Source organism: Anas platyrhynchos, chromosome 15 (assembly GCF_047663525.1).
Source record: "Anas platyrhynchos isolate ZD024472 breed Pekin duck chromosome 15, IASCAAS_PekinDuck_T2T, whole genome shotgun sequence".
Lineage (NCBI taxonomy): Eukaryota > Metazoa > Chordata > Aves > Anseriformes > Anatidae > Anas > Anas platyrhynchos.
The window spans coordinates 9,306,406-9,324,533 of record NC_092601.1 but is presented as its reverse complement, the minus strand read 5'-3'; the positions used below and the strand labels follow the sequence as shown (position 1 = coordinate 9,324,533).

At 48.9% G+C, this 18,128-nt stretch overlaps 4 protein-coding genes across 16 annotated transcripts in view; 2 read left to right on the top strand and 2 right to left on the bottom strand.

The window, feature by feature from the left end:
- The window catches only part of GTF3C1 (general transcription factor IIIC subunit 1), a 42,302-nt gene extending 34,838 nt beyond the window's left edge, over positions 1–7,464 (top strand). For all 3 annotated transcript variants that reach the window (XM_027468760.3, XM_021278080.4, XM_072023967.1), the window contains 6 exons: positions 52–305; positions 1,594–1,880; positions 2,384–3,044; positions 5,166–5,205; positions 6,201–6,393; positions 7,072–7,464. In XM_027468760.3, coding sequence (XP_027324561.3) covers positions 52–305; positions 1,594–1,880; positions 2,384–3,044; positions 5,166–5,205; positions 6,201–6,393; positions 7,072–7,293 — 1,657 coding nt within the window. In that variant the 3' untranslated portion in view covers positions 7,294–7,464. The remainder of the gene's footprint in view (positions 1–51; positions 306–1,593; positions 1,881–2,383; positions 3,045–5,165; positions 5,206–6,200; positions 6,394–7,071) is intronic.
- A 406-nt stretch (positions 7,465–7,870) lies between these two features.
- POLR3K (RNA polymerase III subunit K) lies at positions 7,871–8,518 on the bottom strand. Its single transcript, XM_027468779.3, has 3 exons — positions 8,408–8,518; positions 8,213–8,300; positions 7,871–8,130 (listed from the first exon to the last, which is right to left on the bottom strand). The coding sequence occupies exons 1-3, from the start codon at positions 8,516–8,518 to the stop codon at positions 8,003–8,005; spliced, it is 327 nt and encodes a 108-aa protein (XP_027324580.2). The 3' UTR covers positions 7,871–8,002.
- Positions 8,519–8,534: 16 nt separating this feature from the next.
- On the top strand, positions 8,535–11,835 carry SNRNP25 (small nuclear ribonucleoprotein U11/U12 subunit 25). 8 transcript variants are annotated; one of them, XR_005269532.2, is made up of 8 exons: positions 8,535–8,666; positions 8,768–8,858; positions 8,953–9,058; positions 9,140–9,214; positions 10,256–10,318; positions 10,518–10,623; positions 10,734–10,814; positions 11,641–11,835. XR_005269532.2 is itself a non-coding variant. In XM_027468776.3 (6 exons), the coding sequence occupies exons 1-5, from the start codon at positions 8,559–8,561 to the stop codon at positions 10,308–10,310; spliced, it is 435 nt and encodes a 144-aa protein (XP_027324577.1). In that variant the 5' UTR covers positions 8,535–8,558; the 3' UTR covers positions 10,311–10,318; positions 11,641–11,835. The 8 variants fall into 8 exon arrangements, 2 of the variants coding, with proteins under 2 accessions (XP_027324577.1, XP_027324578.1); XR_003500625.3 differs by having other exon boundaries at positions 10,734–10,901; positions 11,650–11,835; XR_003500622.3 differs by lacking the exons at positions 10,518–10,623; positions 10,734–10,814 and adding an exon at positions 10,815–10,901 and having other exon boundaries at positions 11,650–11,835.
- Positions 11,836–12,303: 468 nt separating this feature from the next.
- RHBDF1 (rhomboid 5 homolog 1) overlaps positions 12,304–18,128 on the bottom strand; it is a 34,628-nt gene continuing 28,803 nt past the window's right edge. For all 4 annotated transcript variants that reach the window (XM_027468769.3, XM_072023978.1, XM_013107700.5 and 1 more), the window contains 9 exons: positions 18,000–18,074; positions 17,565–17,726; positions 17,351–17,451; positions 16,528–16,591; positions 15,972–16,066; positions 14,925–15,000; positions 14,303–14,403; positions 13,882–14,035; positions 12,304–13,066 (listed from right to left, as the gene is read on the bottom strand). In XM_027468769.3, the coding sequence (XP_027324570.1) occupies positions 12,647–13,066; positions 13,882–14,035; positions 14,303–14,403; positions 14,925–15,000; positions 15,972–16,066; positions 16,528–16,591; positions 17,351–17,451; positions 17,565–17,726; positions 18,000–18,074 (1,248 nt within the window). In that variant the 3' untranslated portion in view covers positions 12,304–12,646. The remainder of the gene's footprint in view (positions 13,067–13,881; positions 14,036–14,302; positions 14,404–14,924; positions 15,001–15,971; positions 16,067–16,527; positions 16,592–17,350; positions 17,452–17,564; positions 17,727–17,999; positions 18,075–18,128) is intronic.

Here is an 18,128-nt window from a genome sequence, read left to right as displayed (position 1 = left end):
TTATTTTGGGAGGGGGAAAGGCAACAAACAAACAGTCTCTGTTTGCTGTAGCTTGGGAAAAGAAGGACTTGAGGATGAGGAAGAGGAGGATGACGACTTAGATGACAGCTCTGGAGGCAAACGGAGAATAGAAGTAAAAGCTCGTCAAGCATCTCATACCAATTACTTACTGATGAGAGGCTACTATGCCCCTGGAATCGTCAGTATGCGCAATCTGAGTCCCAGTGACAATATCGTGGTCAATTCCTGCCAGGTGAAGGTTAAGCTGCGGTGTACACCAGTTCCAGGAAGACTCAGCTCTCCAGGTTGGTTCACAGATGGGCTAGAGCAGGATAGATAAATCCTCAGCTTATGAGTTTTCTGAGTTGAACAAAGCCTCCTAATAGGAATGTTCTTTTTTCATTAGACATGCAGTTTGCCTTGTAATGCTTTCTCTCCTGACTGAATACAAACAAGTAGTTGACTTCTAAAGGCACCTTTTGGTGGTTGGTGACAAGTCCTTGGCTGCACTTCATGTTGCATGAAATTGTTTATCAAAATAGGAGGTTTGTTCTCTTCTCCATTTTTCCTGAAGTTTGTCTTTCCCCCCAGGCCTTTTAGCTACAGTAATTAAACTTGTTGATAAGATTTAGAGCTTGAATATTTGCAATTTATCGGCACTTTTCATTCCTGAAGATCTTCCTTTCTGCTGTAATGCAAATGTATCCAGGAAAGCCTGTAGCTGTTTAGCTCTTAGTGGGAAGGGCTAGTGCTGTCCCTGCCCATTCCTATTGTTATTGTGATAGAGGTAAAATATAAATTATTTCTCGTATCTCTGCTACCACACATGCCCTGCAGCTCTGCTCAGCTAACAGCTCATTACAGTTCTTATTTTTCCTTGGCTGTCAATGAAGTGCAGCTGTCATGTAAGTGTCTGTCAGTGCATGATGTAAAGGAAACCTGCAGATAAAAGGGCAGGGAGCAGATAAGAGGACTGCCAAAACTGCCACCTAACCATCCAAGACTGAAAAAAGGTTTTGTGCTGCTTCAGCTTCTGAATACTTAGCACAGTGGGGGGTGAGTTTTGGTGCAGTGACAGACCTGTCCCCAAACAGAGATGCTTGTTATACTGATTGTACTAAAACACTGGGAACTCTCAGTTTATGCCATGTTTGGCTAATAGCTTGCTGCCACAGATTTTTCAGTGTGAGAGAGACCTGGACAGGCTGGAGAGCTGGGCTAACTAATTAATGAGGTTAACTTAATTAACTAATTAACTGAGTTAATTAACTAGTTAATTAAGTTTAGGTGGCCCAGTGTAAGAGAATTCCAGAAAGTCTACACTGTCTTCCAGTGATACTTCTCTTTGCTAAGAGAATAGGCCCTTTCCAACCAGCTTGCTGTACATCTACAGGCCTTTTCAGACACAAACATGTAAGGCAGAAAGGAAAAAGGAAGCTGCAGTAATGAACATGGAAAGCTGAGCTCTGTTTTTAATTGGAATTGTCTAGAACACCTCTAATCTGTCTGTCTCAGAATATTTATCTTTCCATAGTGCACTGTGTAATAACAATACATCACAGCTTATACACTTGTTTTTTATTTGCTTTGCAGTTTCTTCTGTGCTTGATAACACAGCTGTGGGAGTCTCCTGCCTTCCTGAAACTTTTACTAGACTGATAAAAGTCCAAGACGAAAAGTATGATGTTGACCACTTTCTTCGTGAGTGTACAGAATGCTATGGCTATACTCCCGGAGACACAGCTGCTGTTTTGGAGATCCGTAATGCAATAGAAGCCACTTCCCACTTTGGGATTTGCACAGCTGACCTGGGCAAACGTTTCTGCAGCTATGAAGAGGTGGAACCTGCTCGCACCAGGAACTTGCAGCAGTACATTCAGGTGGTTTAACAGCCAGCTGTTTTTCCATACATTAATGTCTGCATTCCTAGAATTCCCCTTGAATAGAACAATCTTACAGATGGTATGAAGCAATATAAATTGAACAAAGCTATTTGTATTAGGCAAGGGATAACATACCAATAGCATGATAGAAATCTTGTCTCATAGTAAAGCCAAAATCTAAAGCAGCATCTAATCAAAGATAGGAATTAACATTTTCAGATACTTAGAGGTATCAACATTCACCTCTGGAAGCAAAGTACTCTTTCCCAGTTACAGTTTAACTTAATTTAAGCTGAACAAAAATGTCTTGGGTTGCAATTTCAGAGAAGTTTAAGGTACAGAACATCTTTTAAACTTAAGTGCAACAGGACAGGAAATTGAATAACCTACTAAGCTCTCCCTCTTTGCTGCTACTTAAATATGACGATTCCATGATACTTAGTTATAATGCCTTTTTTCCATGGTAAGGTCCTGAGATCTTTTTTTTTTTTTTTTCATAGGACCTCATTGAAATGCAGCAGGTTTTAGAAGTAGGAGGCTATACTGTACGACTGGTTGCAATTATATTTGCCAAGCCATGGCTATTACATTCAGTATGTCTGATAAATAAACCAGATGATTCTGGTCAGCAAGGTGCAGACACTGCTCTCTCAGATGTACAACAGGATTGCCTGCTGTCAGGACCAAAGAAGGGAGAGGAATGTTCACGAGAGGAGGAACGGCTGGAAACAGACACAGAAAATCTCTGTGATGAAGAACCCCCAAGAAAGAGATGCAAGACTCAAAGTGATGTCCTTCAAGACAGTAACCAACTCTGCCAGGATTCACAGAGTGGTTTGAAAAGTGCAAATGCAAGTAACTTTGATGCAGATGTTACTGATCCTATTACCATGAAGAACCCTTTGATCACGGATGGGGAATCAGACTCTCTGGGGGGACAATCAGAACATACAGCTGAACAGCCACTGTGTGCTCCAGACACTGTGAATGTGGATGCATACAAAGATCAAGACAAACCTTGTTCTGCAGACAAAGAACTGGAAGTAGAAAATGATGATTTCAGCACTGACCACAACAAGCTTACCCCTAGCCTTGAACACTCAGACAAAGAGCAGTGTGATGATGTTTCTCATTTACAGGAGAACCCGGAGGTCTCTAAAGGTATGTAGGAGTGCTCTACATCCACGAAATAGAGGCTAGCTTGTTGTCATCTGATCCCAAACAGGTAGCTCCATTTTATAAGCAAACACTTAATCCTTTATGAAGCCATACCCACTAAGAGAAGTTTTCGTTTCTCACAAAGTGGCACTGTGCTAGTTGATCTGGAAGGTATTGGAGGTTTCAGATACGTGACAGATTACTTTCTGTGCCTGTGCCTGGAATGCTCATGCCTAGTCCAGAAATGTGCTTTCCTTAGAAACCCATTTCCTTAGAATCATAGAATATCCCGAGTTGGAAGGAACCTGTAAGGATCATCAAGTCCAACTCCTGGCACCCAAAAGTCCACCCAAAATTTTAGACCATGTGACTAAGAGCACATTCCAAATGCTTCTCAAACTCCAGCAGGCTTGGTGCAGTGACCACTTCCCTGGGGAGCCTGTTCCAGTGTGCAACCACCCTCTCAGTGAAGAACCTCTTCCTGGTGTCTAGCCTAAACCTCTCCTGCCTCAGCTTGATGCCATTCCCATGGGTCCTATCACTGGTGATTATAAAGAGAATAGATCGGTGCTTGCCCCTCTACCCCCCCTCATGAGGAAGCTGTAGACCACAATGAGGTCTCCACTCAGCCTCCTCTTTTTCAGGCTGTACAGGCCCAGTGCCCTCAGCTGCTCCTCATACATCTTCCCCTCTAGTGCCTTCACCATCTTCATCACCCTCCTCTGGACACTCTCCAACAGTTTCACATCCTTTTTGTACTGTGGTGCCCAGAACTCCACACAATAGTCAAGGTGAGGCTACACCAGTGCAGGACAACCAGTGTCTTAATGTTCTCCAACAACATATTTAGATCTGAAGTTTCTCATCTCTGGCTTCACTCCAAAGACGAGACATTTTTAAATCTAGAAAACACAGCACTAAGGTGTACCTTTAACTAAAATGCCTGTGACTGAAAGCTGTGTAGTCATTAAACCATTCACCAGAATGCAGGACATGCCAGTGAAGATTAATAGCCTCTTTAGTGACCCAATCTGACTCCATTTTCCTGTCCTTTTTATTTCCAGTTTTCCTTTTTTAATAGCTAGTAGTCCTTGCCAGGATTTACATTGAGTAGGTTGATGGCAGAGGTTCTTTTGTTTTTGTTTCTACCAGCTCTCATTTCAGATTGAATCACAAGCTAACAGTCTTTGTGGCATTTTGCCAAAATCTGCCCTTACCCTGCATTTACAGTTGCAGCCTGCCATATGAATCAGTGCAGATTGATCCATAGGGTCTGGGAGTTGACTATTGTTTAATTGGAGCTTTCTTGCAAGAAATAGACTCGGGGCTGTCTAAGTAGCGTAAGACTTCAATAGTTTCATGTTAAGAACTGCTAAAATGATATTTTCAATTTAACTTCTACCGCTTTTAACATAGGAACAGTAAAATTGTAGCTGCTACCAAGTGCAGAGTTCTTACCAGCCTTACTGATGAAGCACAGCTGAAGGGTTTACATGTGCTTATGCCAAAGCTGTTAGCCTCTGGGTGCGGTAGAGGTATGTACACTAAGTAATTGTGTAATTAAAACCCATGCTATAACGGCTCATGGAAGTTGCAGTGACAACCTTCATTTTGTAGGTAAACCACGCTGAAATCTTGAGTTTGCATTCTCAAATCCTAAGTGTACAGTTACTCAGACAGCTGATCAACTTCAGTATGACTACCAGCAGCATAAAATTAAACAAACCCAAACCCATGTGAGCACTTGCAAGCTGAGACCCTGCATAGGGTGAAACTTGGTTCTTTCAGCACATAGAATTGTCTGTTGTTCAGCCATGTAACAAGACTTTTAGTGATAAAACTTCTTGCTATGATTTTGGAATAAAACCACAAGAAGTGTGGCTGGAGCAGACAGATGTGGTTGTGAGAACAAGTGTGGAACAAGGGCTGTGCTGCAGGCAGATAAAGGCAGAGTGGAATCGTGGTACTCCCCACGCAACAAAGAACAATACACCACTTAGTTTGATTCTGTTATTTTCTAGCATAAGCCATTGCCTTTTGCAGCTTAGCTGCCTTTTACTTTCCTTCTACCAGATAAAGTTTGGGCTAATTAACTTAAAAACTACGTGTTTGTTTTCTTTTCAGACTGTTCTATGACAGACTTATCCCAGGCAGCAAAGGACAGGTGAGTAACAGAGATGTCTGCAGAACAGCTGAACAGTTATCATTACCAAAATAACTTCTGAAAGCAAATGCTTTGGAGACCTTAGTTTTATGTTCTGGTGGGTTGAGAGGACTGAAGATGAGCCCCATGTTTTCCTCCATTGTTCTTGTTAATGTTGTTGATGTGTTCATACATGTGCCCCCCCAATATCAGAGGAACAACAGCAATTTTAATTCACAAGTCCAGTGTCAGTGACTCTCAGTTTCTACGTGGCCAGGAAAGGCATAGAGAAACTCTGCAATATGGAAAGTGTGAATTACAACGCAGGGTCCAGCCTTTGCATCCAAAATGCTAAAAATGAGCAATTCAGTTTCCTGGCTGAGTACCATTGCTGTATGTTGCAGATCAAAGCAAGTCTTTGGCAACTTTTGGAGGATAATAGAAATAATGCAAACAAACAAGTGAAACAAAACTTTGCTGATCATCAGTGATGTACTGGGTCCTGCACTTGGGTCACAACAACCCCATGCAGTGGGTACAGGCGGGGGGAAAGAGTGGCTGGAAAGATGCCCAGCAGAAAAGGACCTGGGGGCTGCTGTTAGACCTCCAGCTAGCCGAATGTGAGCCAGCAGTGTGCCCAGGAGCCCAACAGCATCCTGGCTTCTATTAGAAATAGCACAGACTGTTACCTAACAGGGCCAGGGAAGTGACTGTCCCCTTGCAAGCAGTGCTGGTGAGACCACACCTTGAACACTGTGTTCACTTTGGGGCCAGTCACTGTTACATAGAAGTTATGATGATGGGAAATCTAGCTAGAATAATTCTTTTTGGGAAAACCTAATAAGAACTAAGGACAGGGTTGGTTACAATTGCACACAATCATGAGACAAAGATAAACCTGCAAGCATTTTGCCTTGGCTGCCAGTATAGAGGGGTTGAAGAGGCATCGTGATGCAGCCAGCAGTTCGCATTCAAAGTAGCAGCTGGCAGAGCTGAACTTGAACTTTCTTTTTCAGGGCCTGTGAGAATGTCTGCTTCATCGGGAGACCATGGAGGATTGTGGATGGGAATCTAAATAAACCTGTATGTAAGGGAATGATGGAAGCTGTGCTCTATCACATCATGACAAAACCAGGCATAACAGAAGACCTGCTGCTGCAGCATTATATGGGGGTCCTGCAGCCTGTTGCTGTCTTGGAGATACTGCAGGTATGTGAACCATCAGCTGTGTGAACCTCAGTTAGGTTAAGCTTCTGCAGTAAGAGTCAGCACCTACTTCACTTGAAGTCCCAGCAAAATGGGTGACAACTTGATTATTAATAAATCTGGTGAGAACTGGTTTTGAAATCCTATACAGAGCGATATATATTCTATCTGTAGTATTATACCAAGTGCCAGTAGATCCGAATGCTTCCCTGCGTAAGATCCCTGAATATGCAGCAGGTATTTTCAGCACATACAGCACACAGACTGCCTTGTTGGGTGTTGCTGTGGGAGCAGATGCCTACCCATTAACAGGTGCTGACTCAGAATCCTGGTACATTTATACCAGCTCCAACTCAGAGCTGTAACTGAAAGTGTGTTCTTAGTATTCAGACATCAACTGCTATGCTGAAAGGCTTTTACCCTCAAGAGATACAGTAGCTGATGAGCAAAATGACAAATGAGGGTATATCCAGCTATTTGAACTTTCTTTGGTGTGCAGTAATCTTTGCCATGCCCTTTGCCATTGCTGTGTCCTCCTGTGGGCTGGAAGTGAAACCACTCGGTATAAATTGCCTAATGTTTCTGGGAACACTAAATGTAGAATAGGATTTGAGGGGGTGGGTGGGTTGTTCAGTTTGTTTTTGCAACTGCTTAAGCTAAAATGTGTGAACTTTTCTGCAGGGTCTTGAAGCTCTTGGTTGCATCAGACGATTCCACCTGAAAAAGCCATCCATGGTGTCTCTCTTCTCTAAGCCAGTCATAGAAGAACAAATAAACAATCCCAAACTGAGTGAAACCCCGACAACATACTTTGAGCCTACCATAGACTGTACTCTCAGGCTGGGAAGAGTGTTCCCCTATGAAGTTAACTGGAATAAATGGGTGCAGATTATCCACGTATAATAGATAAAAGATAGTAAAACATACAAAAGATCTAAACTTAAGAACAGGTGTTAATGCAGATTAAACGCTATATAATTTCCACTCCATCATGTTTTAAGAAAGCAATTTTTTTTAAATTATTTTTACTTTTGAATACATTTAAGCTGAGAATAAACCTTAAGCTGAAGGCAATACTTGATCCTACTGTGTTTCTTTCTTGCTCTGAAAGAAATTCCTGTAAAAGCCAAGCCAGGCCTCTAACTGTCCAAAGGGCTCCACGCATCCTTCCTAGCTTTTGCAAGATTTCAAACAGAACTTCTCTGGTTTGCCCATGGGGGGAAAAAGGCCTCTCTTCTTTTTTTCTCCCCTTAAGGCTCCAGGGCTAACATTTTACCTTTGCTTTGTGTGTGGGGGTCAGTTCCACAGCAGCTGAACCTGGCCTAACCTTTGCTGAGTATTCTCAGAGAGCTTCAGCTAACTACAGTTACCTCTTAAACACCGATTTCTCATCGTGGCACTGGCTCAGCCTCTTCTCTTTTAGTCCTCCACGGCAGCCTCACCCTCAGTGGCTTTCAAAGCACCACACGACGCCGAGATCTCCACTCACCACCAGCTTTATTGCGAGGGCGGCCGCCGCCAGCCCGGCCCCGGCACCACGAGCAGGGGGCCCCGGGGCAGGCCCAGGCCGGGGCCCCCTCAGCTCGGGCCGGCCCCGGGGGGCGGGGGGGGCTCAGTCCCTCCAGCGGTGGCCGCACTGGGGGCTGCAGCACTTGTAGAAGGTGGTCATGGGCTCGTCGGCCGAGCGCGTCTGCATCTGCATGAAGTAGGCGCGGGGGTGCTCGCACTTGGGGCACGGCTCTGCGGGGCGGGGGGCGCGGGGCCGTGAGGGGAGGCGAGGCGAGGCGAGGCCCAGCCCCGCTCCCCCCATCACGGCCCCTACCTGCGGTGGAATCCACGTTCTCCCAGGCCGCGGCGCCGCCCAGGACATCGTCCACCTCCTTCAGCTGCGGGTATTTCCTGCTCGTCACCTGCGGGCCGCCGCTGGTCAGCGGGGTCCGGGCCGACCGCGGCCGCCCCCCCCCCCCCCCCCTCACCTTTCCCCTTATCCCCCCGGTCCCCCCTCGTCCCCCGGCACCTTCCGCGTCACATTGCGCACGTAGGGGCAGGTGGTGCAGGCGAAGCGGTGGCAGCGCGGCCCCTCCTCGGCCACCAGCACGTTGCCGCAGGCCGGGCAGAACAGCAACATCGCGGGCCCCGCGCCTCGCGCCGCCCCTTCCGCCTCAGCGATGGCGGAGGCCGAGGAGGAGCTGGCGCACGCCGAGGTGCTGGAGCTCTTCCAGGCGGCGCTGGCGCGGCTGGTGCAGGACCCGCTGCTCTGCGACCTCCCCCCGCAGGTGGGGCCGGAGCTGGGGAGGGCTGAGGGGGAAACGGGACGGGACGAGGGAGCGGCGCGGTTGACCTGAGGCCCCCCCGCCGCCCGCTCGTCCCCCCGCAGGTGACGCCGGAGGAGATCGGCTCGCAGGTGGCGCTGGAGTACGGGCAGGCCATGACCGTGCGGGTCTGCAAGGCGGACGGCGAGACCATGCGTGCGTCAGGGGCCGGGCTCTGTGTCTGTGTGTGGGGGGTGTTGGGGGGTGTCTGCGGGCCGAAGGGGCGCTGACGGGGCTGTCCCCTCCGCAGCCGTGGTGGTGGTGCAGAACGCGACCGTGCTGGAGCTGAAGAAGGCGCTGCGGAGACACGTCCAGCTGCGGCAGGCGCGGCAGGGCGGCGCCCAGCACCTCAGCTGGTGAGCGGCGCCCCGCGCCTCAGCCCTGCCCCGATCGCCCGCGGGGCTCCCGCTGAACCTTTTTTGTTTTTTTCTCCCCAGGAAGTACATATGGAGGACGTACCACCTCACCTACGCCGGAGAGAAACTGGCGGATGACAGAAAGAAGCTGAGAGAGTGAGTGAGGCGCTTCTGGCATCTGTAGGGCTGGGTGGGCCCAGATAGTCGGGCTGTACTCGAGGTGTGAGCACAGGGGGGGATTGGCGTGCACCTCTGTGCCACAGCTCGGCCAGGTTCTCCAAAATGTGGGAGCAGAGCTTCATGCAGGGGGGACACAGCCCCAGCAGAGGACAACTGCATGGCAGGAAAGCCTTGGGTAATTCTTCAGCCATGATTTTTCTGTGATGAGGGTGTTTGTCCAATTTGGATGACAGCAAGGCAGGCAAACATTGTCCCTGGCCCAGGCACGCTAAACTCTGCAGAACAGCTAAACACTAAAGGAAATCAGATGGAGCTTCTGAAGGCACAGAATGGGGTGAGGGACCTCTAGAGGTCATCCAGTCCAACCCTCTGCTTAAGCATGGTAACCTAGAGCAGGTGGCTCAGTGCTGCATCCAGCTGGGTTCTGAGTACCTCCAAGGGCAGAGGCTCCACAACCTCTCCGGGCAACCTGTGCCAGTGCTCAGACCCCCTCACAGAGCGTGGCAGAGCTGCTAAGGTAGAAGGGCATGGGGAAGGGTTGAAAGAATGGCAAGCCCGCTCAGCCACACATCAGAGACAATCCTTGTAACAACACTGACAAACCACTGCTACGCCTCTGTGCCTGTTCTCAGGGCAAGGAGGCAGGAGGTACTTCTGTGTACTTCAGCTGCTGCATAGAGCAAGTGCTGGTTATATCAGCCCTCATGCGCACCAGCAAGAAAAGCTTGTCTGAAGTGTTACAAACTCAGCAGGAATGAGAGTCCCTAGAAAGACAGCCCTACCTAATCAAAGGTGTCCTTGAAAGACTGAGCCATCGGTGACAGACATTGTGTTGAGGTGTTGCAGTAAAAAAGGCAGATGATCAGATCCTGTTCAGTCTATGCAGGTGAGAATTTTCAACTGTCCTGCAGTAGAGCACATTAGGAGTCCATCTTCCCCTGGGAAAAGGAGGCTATAGGATTTCAAAGTTTGTGGTTTCCAGAGAACTGGCATGTAACAGCACACCTCTCTGTTCAGGTATGGCATCAGAAACCGGGATGAGGTCAGCTTCATTAAGAAACTTCGAAAGTAACCTGTCAGGTAAGTCCTGAATATCCATTACAAGCTACCAGTTCTTCAGCTTTGTCTTCCCAGGGCCTTAGCATTCACTTACAGCAGCTTGTGGTGCTGCTCTCCAGTGTACAGCAGAGCATTCCCAAATGTCCATGGCTACGTTAGGCTCACACCCTGGCTCTGGTCCATTTCCACATTCTCATTGTGTTGCTTGTGCTTCTTTTAGGGCAGAGAATGATGATTCAGCTACTTTGGTTAACAAACCACATCAGGACCAGCAGAAGCAATACCTAAGTGCTAGCAATGGTGCATCTCTAACCCCTACATTACATGTTAGTCTCTGCTCCCCCAGTGTCTTGAGAATCCTTAAATACAGTAGTCCTTTGTTTGCTCTCATGACTGCTTCTGGGACCTTGCCTTTTTTTTTTTTTTTTTTTTTTAGACTTGATCAATCTCTGGAAATCACTGTCACAGATGTGGCAGGTTGTTAACTAATGCCTAGGAAGAGGTCTCTGTGTTACAGGTGACTGCCACCATCCAGTTCATTTGATCCTCCTGTGAGTCTCATTACACCCAAGTGACTCTTCTTCCACCTGCTCCTAATGCTCCTGTATCCTTCAGAGCACCTGCAGTTAACAGAAGTGTCCCATGGGTGCATATACACAAACACAAGTAAATGTTGCTGTTGTTCCACATTGGGTGTATTTTGAGCCATTTTCCTCAATTACTGTGAGTTAGGAGTTATCAAAAGGCACCTCTGCTTATGTGCTATGTAGCTTTTGTTTCTCAATTTTCTCAGTTTATGGAAACCTTGAGTTGAGCTGAGTTCTTCTCAGAAGGCACTAGGCAACTTTTGGCTGTAGTATTTTTGTGCAACTGATGCACTTAAGACTACAGAAAGCATGTATATTTACCTGTATGTAGCCCAAGTATACAGCAGAGTTGTGGTACCGTGCTGCAGTGATGCACACAAACACAAGGGGTGGTCAACACTCCCAAACCTAGCATGTTTAAAATTGTCTGTCTCTCCTTATCACCTAAAAACAGTCACCAAAAAGCAGTGGTAAGTGCAGTTTTTTGAAACACTTCTTTGATTTGTGGCTCCAGCTGGCTGGGTTGGAAACTGTCACTTTGTGACCACAGTAGCTTTTTCCGTCCTTCAGTGCTGCCGCATCTGTGGCATCCAGTGTAGTGAAGCGTGTGCCATGACAGAAGAGATCTGTCTACCCCATGGTGCGCACACCTAGCAGTTACCTATAACAGCACTTGATTCTTCTAGTACTGTGCATTTAAGAGAGCCCATCATGTAGTTATTACCACCACTTTCAAATACGTTCTTTCTTTAACAGAGAGAGCAGAGAATCCAGCTCTACCACGACCAGGCACTAGATCCAGCACTCTCCTAGAGGAAAATATTGTACCATTTCCCAGAGAAGTAAACTCCAGCTGAATATAAATTCCTACATGTTTTTGCAGTCACTGTTCAAAATGTTTTCCTCTGAGTTGTATGCACTGTGATTAAAGAGACTCTAGTTTTCTAAAGCGTTTAAAGCCCTTATTTCTCTCCTTAATGCTTTCTACAACTACCTGAAAGGTAGTAGGGAACTGGGGGTTGGAGTCTTCTCGCAGATGACTAGCAATAGAGCTAGGGGGAACAGCCTCAAGTTGCACCAGGGGCAGTTTAGGTTGGAAATGAGGCCTTTTCTTCTTTTCTTCTCAGAAAGAACAGTCAGACATTGGAAGGAGTTGCCCCCAGAGGGTATGGTGGAGTCACTGTCCCTGAGGGGGTCTAAGGAAAGGTTGGACATGGTGCTTAGGGACATGGTTAAGTAGGTGACACTATTATTAGGGGATGGTTGGACCAGATGATGGTGAAGGTCTTTTCCAACCTTTCTGATTCTGTGATTTCCATTAGCAAATCTGTCCTTGTATTTTGGGTGCCAGAAAAGCATGCGTCCTACTGGTGTATGAAACAACACTGGTGAAATAAAGCAACAAACATAGCCACAGACTATGCAAAACAATTAACAGTAGCTAAAACGCTACCTTTCCATTTAATCACCACCTCAGCAGTAGTAAATAATTCTGGTTAAAAATGTAGTATTGAAACTAGTGTAATAAAAATAATGGCAGCAGAAAAGGTTCAATACAATTGAACAAGGCACAAACGTTCTGTTCAGAGTCTTCTGAGATAAGGCAAAACATGCCTGCCGAGTGCTAAAGAGACAGTTTAAATTAACCACGGGCAGGGTTAGAAGTGTCATTGGATTAGAAGCTTTGTCCATATGGAACTAGCACAGCAAATGCAAAGACAGTCCATCTCCAGTGCCTGCTCGAGAAGCCCGTCTTTGCCTTTCAGTGGAGCTGTGCATCCAGGTCGTATTTCTCGCAGAATTTGTCTGTGAATGGTATACAAGTAAGGAACTCACACCACTCACACTTGATGGGGTAGAAGTAGAATAGAATCACAAGTCCTGAGAAGAGTGCAATGAAGATGAGCTGGAAAACTATAATTTGGCATCGCTTCCTATATAAATCAAACTTCCCAAAGCTAATGTAGGGCAGGAAGGCAAAGGAGAGGAAGAAACCACTGATGAATCCTGAAATGTGAGCAAAATTATCGATCCAAGGCAGGAGGCCAAAGGCAAAAAGAAAGAGCACCACAGCCAGCAGCTTGAAGAAGGCCCTCCATGGGCGTGCCAGGATTTGCCAGCTCTGGAAGAGCTCCACAAAGAGACAGGCCAGAATCCCAAACTGGGATCCTGCAGGGCCAACCTGCAGAAGAAGAGCATTAAGAAGTAACATCAGGTACATGCCATTTGCCTGGCTTCTGCAGCCAGCTCCAGCCATTACAGTTACTTAGCATTCAACCAACTCCTTGTTCAGTGTTACTTTGGAAAGAGATGCCGCAGCGTGAGACTTCATCCTGACACTGGGGTTCAAGGCCTGGTTTGACACGAGGACCAAGGTAGGTGTGAGGCCATCAATGGCCAGAACAGATTTTCATTTTAAGGAGGGTGAATCTGGTTTGAGTCACCAGAGTGGAGAGGTCTTTACAGGCCATCTCCTTGGTTCCCTCACCCACCATGCACTCTTCCTTACAGAAGGACCTGGAAGATGGTCCTCCAGGTCCAACCCGTGAAGCCGATGGTCACATCAGAGTTCTCCGGCTGTGGAATGTGATCAGGGACAGCCCTGGACCATCTGTGGGAAAGGCAAGCTGTGGTCTTAGCCCACACCCTCTCCTACCTGCCACTTGCATGTGGAGGGTCTCTGGCACCAGCTACAGATCTTAATTCCCAGCCTACCACAGGCCTCATCATCTGGTCGACACCCCCAATTCACTGCAAGAGGCAGCCATCTCCCCACAGCCAGAACGGGTCAGTCACTTGGAAAGCCCAGGGTACTCTGGGGGGTGTTACTGCTTGGCAGCTAGGTGACAGTGTGGTGCTGACTTCTAGCTACAAATCTGCACAATCCACATGCTGCAGAGATAAGTGCAGCTCTGGTTTCTCTGCCGGAGAGGCACAGGTATGAAGAGACTTGTATTCAGGGCAAGTTGCCAGGACCCTAGCCTGTAGGAGACCCACCTCTGCTCTGTAGGGTAGAAATATAGCACTGGCAAGGTTCCCCGTGATGCCACTGAGCAGGTAGATGATAGAGATGCGATGCCACCCTGCCAGCTTCTCTAGGTCCCGCAGGATCGTCATTTGAAAACAGACTGAAACCAGGCAGTGCAGGATCCTGCCAAAATCAGAGTACAGGAGCTGAAGCAGCAGCCACTGAATTCCCCAATGTGCTCATTTGTCTTCTCTTCCGAGTCTTGTTGAAAGCACCTGATCTGGCCCACACCTTGTAATATCCCTCCCAACAAACACAGCCTGGCAAACCTCAGCAGGCACAAAAACTCAGCCCCCTACTGTCCCCCAAGGAAGAAAGCATTAGAACAACTCTCATGGCAATCCCATGGTTCCCCCACCCAGGCACTGGAAGTTTTGCACCTGTGTTTACCCAGCATGCAGGAAAAGCGAGAGCCAGAGGCGGTAGAACTGGTCAGGGACTTCTGGATTTAGGAAAGGGAGGAGTCCACAGACATCATCCATGCAGTGAACCTAGGGCAGCAAAAGAGGGGTCATGAGGTGTGCCAGCACCACCTGGCACAGCCAGTTACCGAAGTCAGAGACTGCAGCTAGCTCTGAAAAAGGGGTTTGCCTTTCCCTTCCCTGCTATATCAAGTCCCAACTCTCATCTCCGACACCAATTCACATGATCCCACTCATAATTTATTGCAGAATTAGGCCCTAATCTATCACCTTGACACATGCACAATATGCATCCCCATTTGCTCACCCATGGAGCAGGAAGGTTGCATTCACCTGCTGCTTTTACAGTGGTCCTGTGCTGGGCTTTTGTGGCTACCAGCCCCAAGTTCTAAACTGGTCTCCCAAAAAGGACAGATGCAGCTAGCTCTGCCACTACATTCTGGATCAGCAACTTCCCCTGCGCTCAGAGTGGGACTCAGCCTAAGGGCAGAACACAAGATTCCCACCCATACTGCCACAGTCACTCCCAAATCTTGCCAAGCTGCTAAGGGGAACAGGAGTGGCCATACGAAACCCCAGTCTGCACTTACCTGAGAGCAAAGCGTTGCCTCCTCATGGAAATAGCCCCGCATAAATTCACAATACTCCCGGGAAGTTATTTCACACCTGGAAGAAGGACAGGTAATCAAAATCAGAAATGACCGGTCACAGTCGTGTGTGGAAGACACAGTGTCGTCCCTGGACACCCACTCCTCCTCATCTCATCCCAAATCTGTCTATGAGAACTGATGCAGCCCTCGACATGCTGTAGCATTGCTGCAACAGGTGCACTAATGCACCTCCATTCCAGTCAGGTGCCACTCTTCATACCTGCCACTTCATACCCTGTGCCTCTCCCAAACACAAGTCTGAGTCACCCCCTGCTTCCTCCCCCCCTAGTTTAATGCCCTGCATACAAGGGTTCCAAAATAAGTGCCAAAGCTGAGCTATTTACAGCTGAGAAAGAAACACTGGAGGTTGTGGAATTTGTGTCTCTTGGGCTTACAAGCCCTGTGCCCCAGTCACCGACAGCGCAGAAAGGCAGGGGCTAAGCCAGGAGTGTCCTGCTGTGACTTCTGGGACAGAGAAACCCCTTGGGGCAGCACTGATTTTTCTTCCCAGCAGGGAAAGCCATGTCCAAGCACTAGGCAACTACTTAAGCTGAGAAGCAACGTGAGGAAGAACATCTTCCTTCTTGGCAAATCCCAGAGTTAGTCATTTCCTGACAGCTCCTTGAGTGCTCAGAGGCACCACGCTGGGCCAATGTAGCCTGTTAGGAACACGCTGGCCATTCCTGAGGAAAAGCACTGAACTCCCCAAAAGAAATATTTAATTCCCAGGGTTTTGAGTCCCTCCAAACTGCAGGATCAATTGAATGAGATACCCTGCCACACCAAAGAATCAGGCTGGCTGTTATCCTGCGCTTGTCTGAGTCCTGCTCTGTCTTCAAGACCCTGTTGGGCTCCCCTTCCCAGCAGGGCTCTGGGCTGCATGTAGGAAGCCCAAGGAGGACAAATGGCTTCGTCTACAACCCCAAAAGGGACCTCTGTTTCTCACCCTGCTACCCAGCCCCTCTCCATACAGGCAAAACTCGTTACCTTCCTTTGGTCCCAATGCAGCAGGGCCGGCCTGTAATCACACAGTCCATGTGAAGGTGGTTTGTATAATTTCCAGCACTGTTTTTTGTGCATATCTGGAAAATGACAACAGGCTTCAGTTAGACAGTCGTGATTTTCCTTGCTGCCTGGGGAAGGTCAAACAGCCACTTGGGAAGAAGCCAGTCCCACAGACACAGCCTCCTGAGGCCTTCCTCTGACAGCAAGATGGTGCCTGACACCCCATCTGCCTGAGCTGTTGGAGCCTAAATCAACACCTTCTCCCCTCCCTGCCAAGCAACCAAGACAGCTCTGAGACCGAGTCAGTCTCCATCATCCTATTACCCTGGCAGGACTTTAGCTGGTACGGGGGAAACCTTTGGAGTTGGAGGGCTTCAAGCCTTGGCTTGACAAAGCAACTGCCGCCCTGACCTGGTGGTTGTGACAAGGAGCAGGAGGCTGCAGCAGATACTGCTTCCAACAGCAGTGCTGTGGCTCTGAACAGTGGGGTGGAAATGCCAGATACCAGCACAGGCCCTGTGCCACCAGCGATGCTCACCGGCCATTTGGTGATGTCGTCCGGCCACTCGTGCGGCTCCATTGAGGCTGGCTGCTCGCACACTCTGCAGCGACAGGAAGCAAAGATCACCCACAGAAATGACATTCCCCGGTATGCATTCCCCACCACGCTGTCCCTGCACCCCAGGCTACGCTCCCACAGGTCCCCTCTGTCCCTGGCAGGGGTGGTAACGCACTATATCAGGTCAGCCAAGGCTGTGCTGATTAAAGCCACAGCTCGCTTCCAGCAGGCAGAGGTCATGGCTCCAGCACAAAGGCAGCCGTCAGAGAGCAGGAAACTGCCCAGCAGCAAACTGGAGGTTGCCTGGCTCCTTTCCAGGTGGACACAACCCCAGAGATGGGCACTGAGTTGGTCTCAGGCCTGCACCAGCCCATGGTGACCAAGGGCAAGTGTATGCTGCAGCACCTGGTGGCCGCCAGGGCTTTGCGGGAGAGTTGTGCTGGGAACGGCGCTGCTGTCCCCCAGGGTGGGAGCCTGTGCAGGGAGCTGGGGGAGCAGGTGAGGAGGAGAGGGACAGGAAAAGAGCCCACAGCTCAGAACGAACCACGGTGTAGACGGGCAGCCAACAATGGGGATGGGGGGAACACAAATATGAGCATACCCTGGGAGGCTCCAGAGGAGGGAGCTGCCTCAGCCTCCCTTGCAGCCATCAGGGCAGGCAAGGACATCACAGCTCACACATCTCATGGTATCCAGACTAGCTGCTGCCCTGTCCATCACAGCACTAGTCTGGGACCTTTGCCTCTACTGTCACAGCAGCCCTGGTGTGCCCAGGTCGGCAGCTGGGCTCAACATGACCTACCTGGGGTCCTGATGACAAACTGACCCAAACTGCCTCTTGCTTCCTGCCAGCATCGGTGTGCTGGGGTGGTGGGGCCACTTCACCCAGACAGCCAGGGTGGACTGCAGGAGAGGGGAGAGGAGAGGTGTCACTGTGAAGCCCAGGGCAGGAGAAAGCATCAGCAGAAATGGCCCTGAGCCTGCAGGAACAGCAGGGAAGGGACCACCACACTCACTGAGCACTCCTCCTCTGAGGTCTGCACGCAGCCCGACTTGTCGTTTCGCACACAGCAAGCAGAGTGCTTCTCCTTCTCCCGCTTTGCCTTGATGAAGCTGTGCACTTGCTGGTCCTGCCTCATGCATGGTGAGAACTTGGCCCCCAGGTGGATCAGGGCCTCCTGGCAGAGAGATGGAAAAGTTCAGCTCAAATGAGGTGCAGGTAAGGACTGATCAGGACAGAGCAGGCTGGGGTGGGGGGAACTCCCATCAGGGCCAGGGACAAGACCTGCATAATGATGTTCAACACACATCAGGCTTTTTCTCAATATTTGCCACAAAGAAGTGAGCCCAGAACAAGAATCCAGGGACTTCCTTGCCCATGGCCCCAGAAAGGTCAGTGTAGCATGTATCCCCCTGACAGCCCACCAAATGTCCCAGCCGGTGACACTCACTGAGCTGGGGCCAATCCAGAAGTTTTCCTGCTGAACGTATTTGACATTTTCATAAACTCCTCTGTTCCGCAAGACCTGCAAGGAGAGAAAGTGAGAGCCCCATGAGCTCTTGCCTGCAGGGGCAGCAGG

What these genes read in the sequence shown, in the direction of transcription:
- POLR3K (XM_027468779.3), bottom strand. Translation starts at nt 8,518, where the DNA reads ATGTTGCTGTTCTGCCCGGCCTGCGGCAACGTGCTGGTGGCCGAGGAG. An exon ending in TGCGCAATGTGACGCGGAAG is followed by an intron (nt 8,301 to 8,407) that starts GTGCCGGGGGAC and finishes GGCGGCCCGCAG; the next exon opens with GTGACGAGCAGGAAATACCC. An exon ending in GAACGTGGATTCCACCGCAG is followed by an intron (nt 8,131 to 8,212) that starts GTAGGGGCCGTG and finishes CCCGCCCCGCAG; the next exon opens with AGCCGTGCCCCAAGTGCGAG.
- SNRNP25 (XM_027468776.3), top strand. Translation starts at nt 8,559, where the DNA reads ATGGCGGAGGCCGAGGAGGAGCTGGCGCACGCCGAGGTGCTGGAGCTC. An exon ending in TCTGCGACCTCCCCCCGCAG is followed by an intron (nt 8,667 to 8,767) that starts GTGGGGCCGGAG and finishes GTCCCCCCGCAG; the next exon opens with GTGACGCCGGAGGAGATCGG. An exon ending in GGCGCCCAGCACCTCAGCTG is followed by an intron (nt 9,059 to 9,139) that starts GTGAGCGGCGCC and finishes TTTTCTCCCCAG; the next exon opens with GAAGTACATATGGAGGACGT.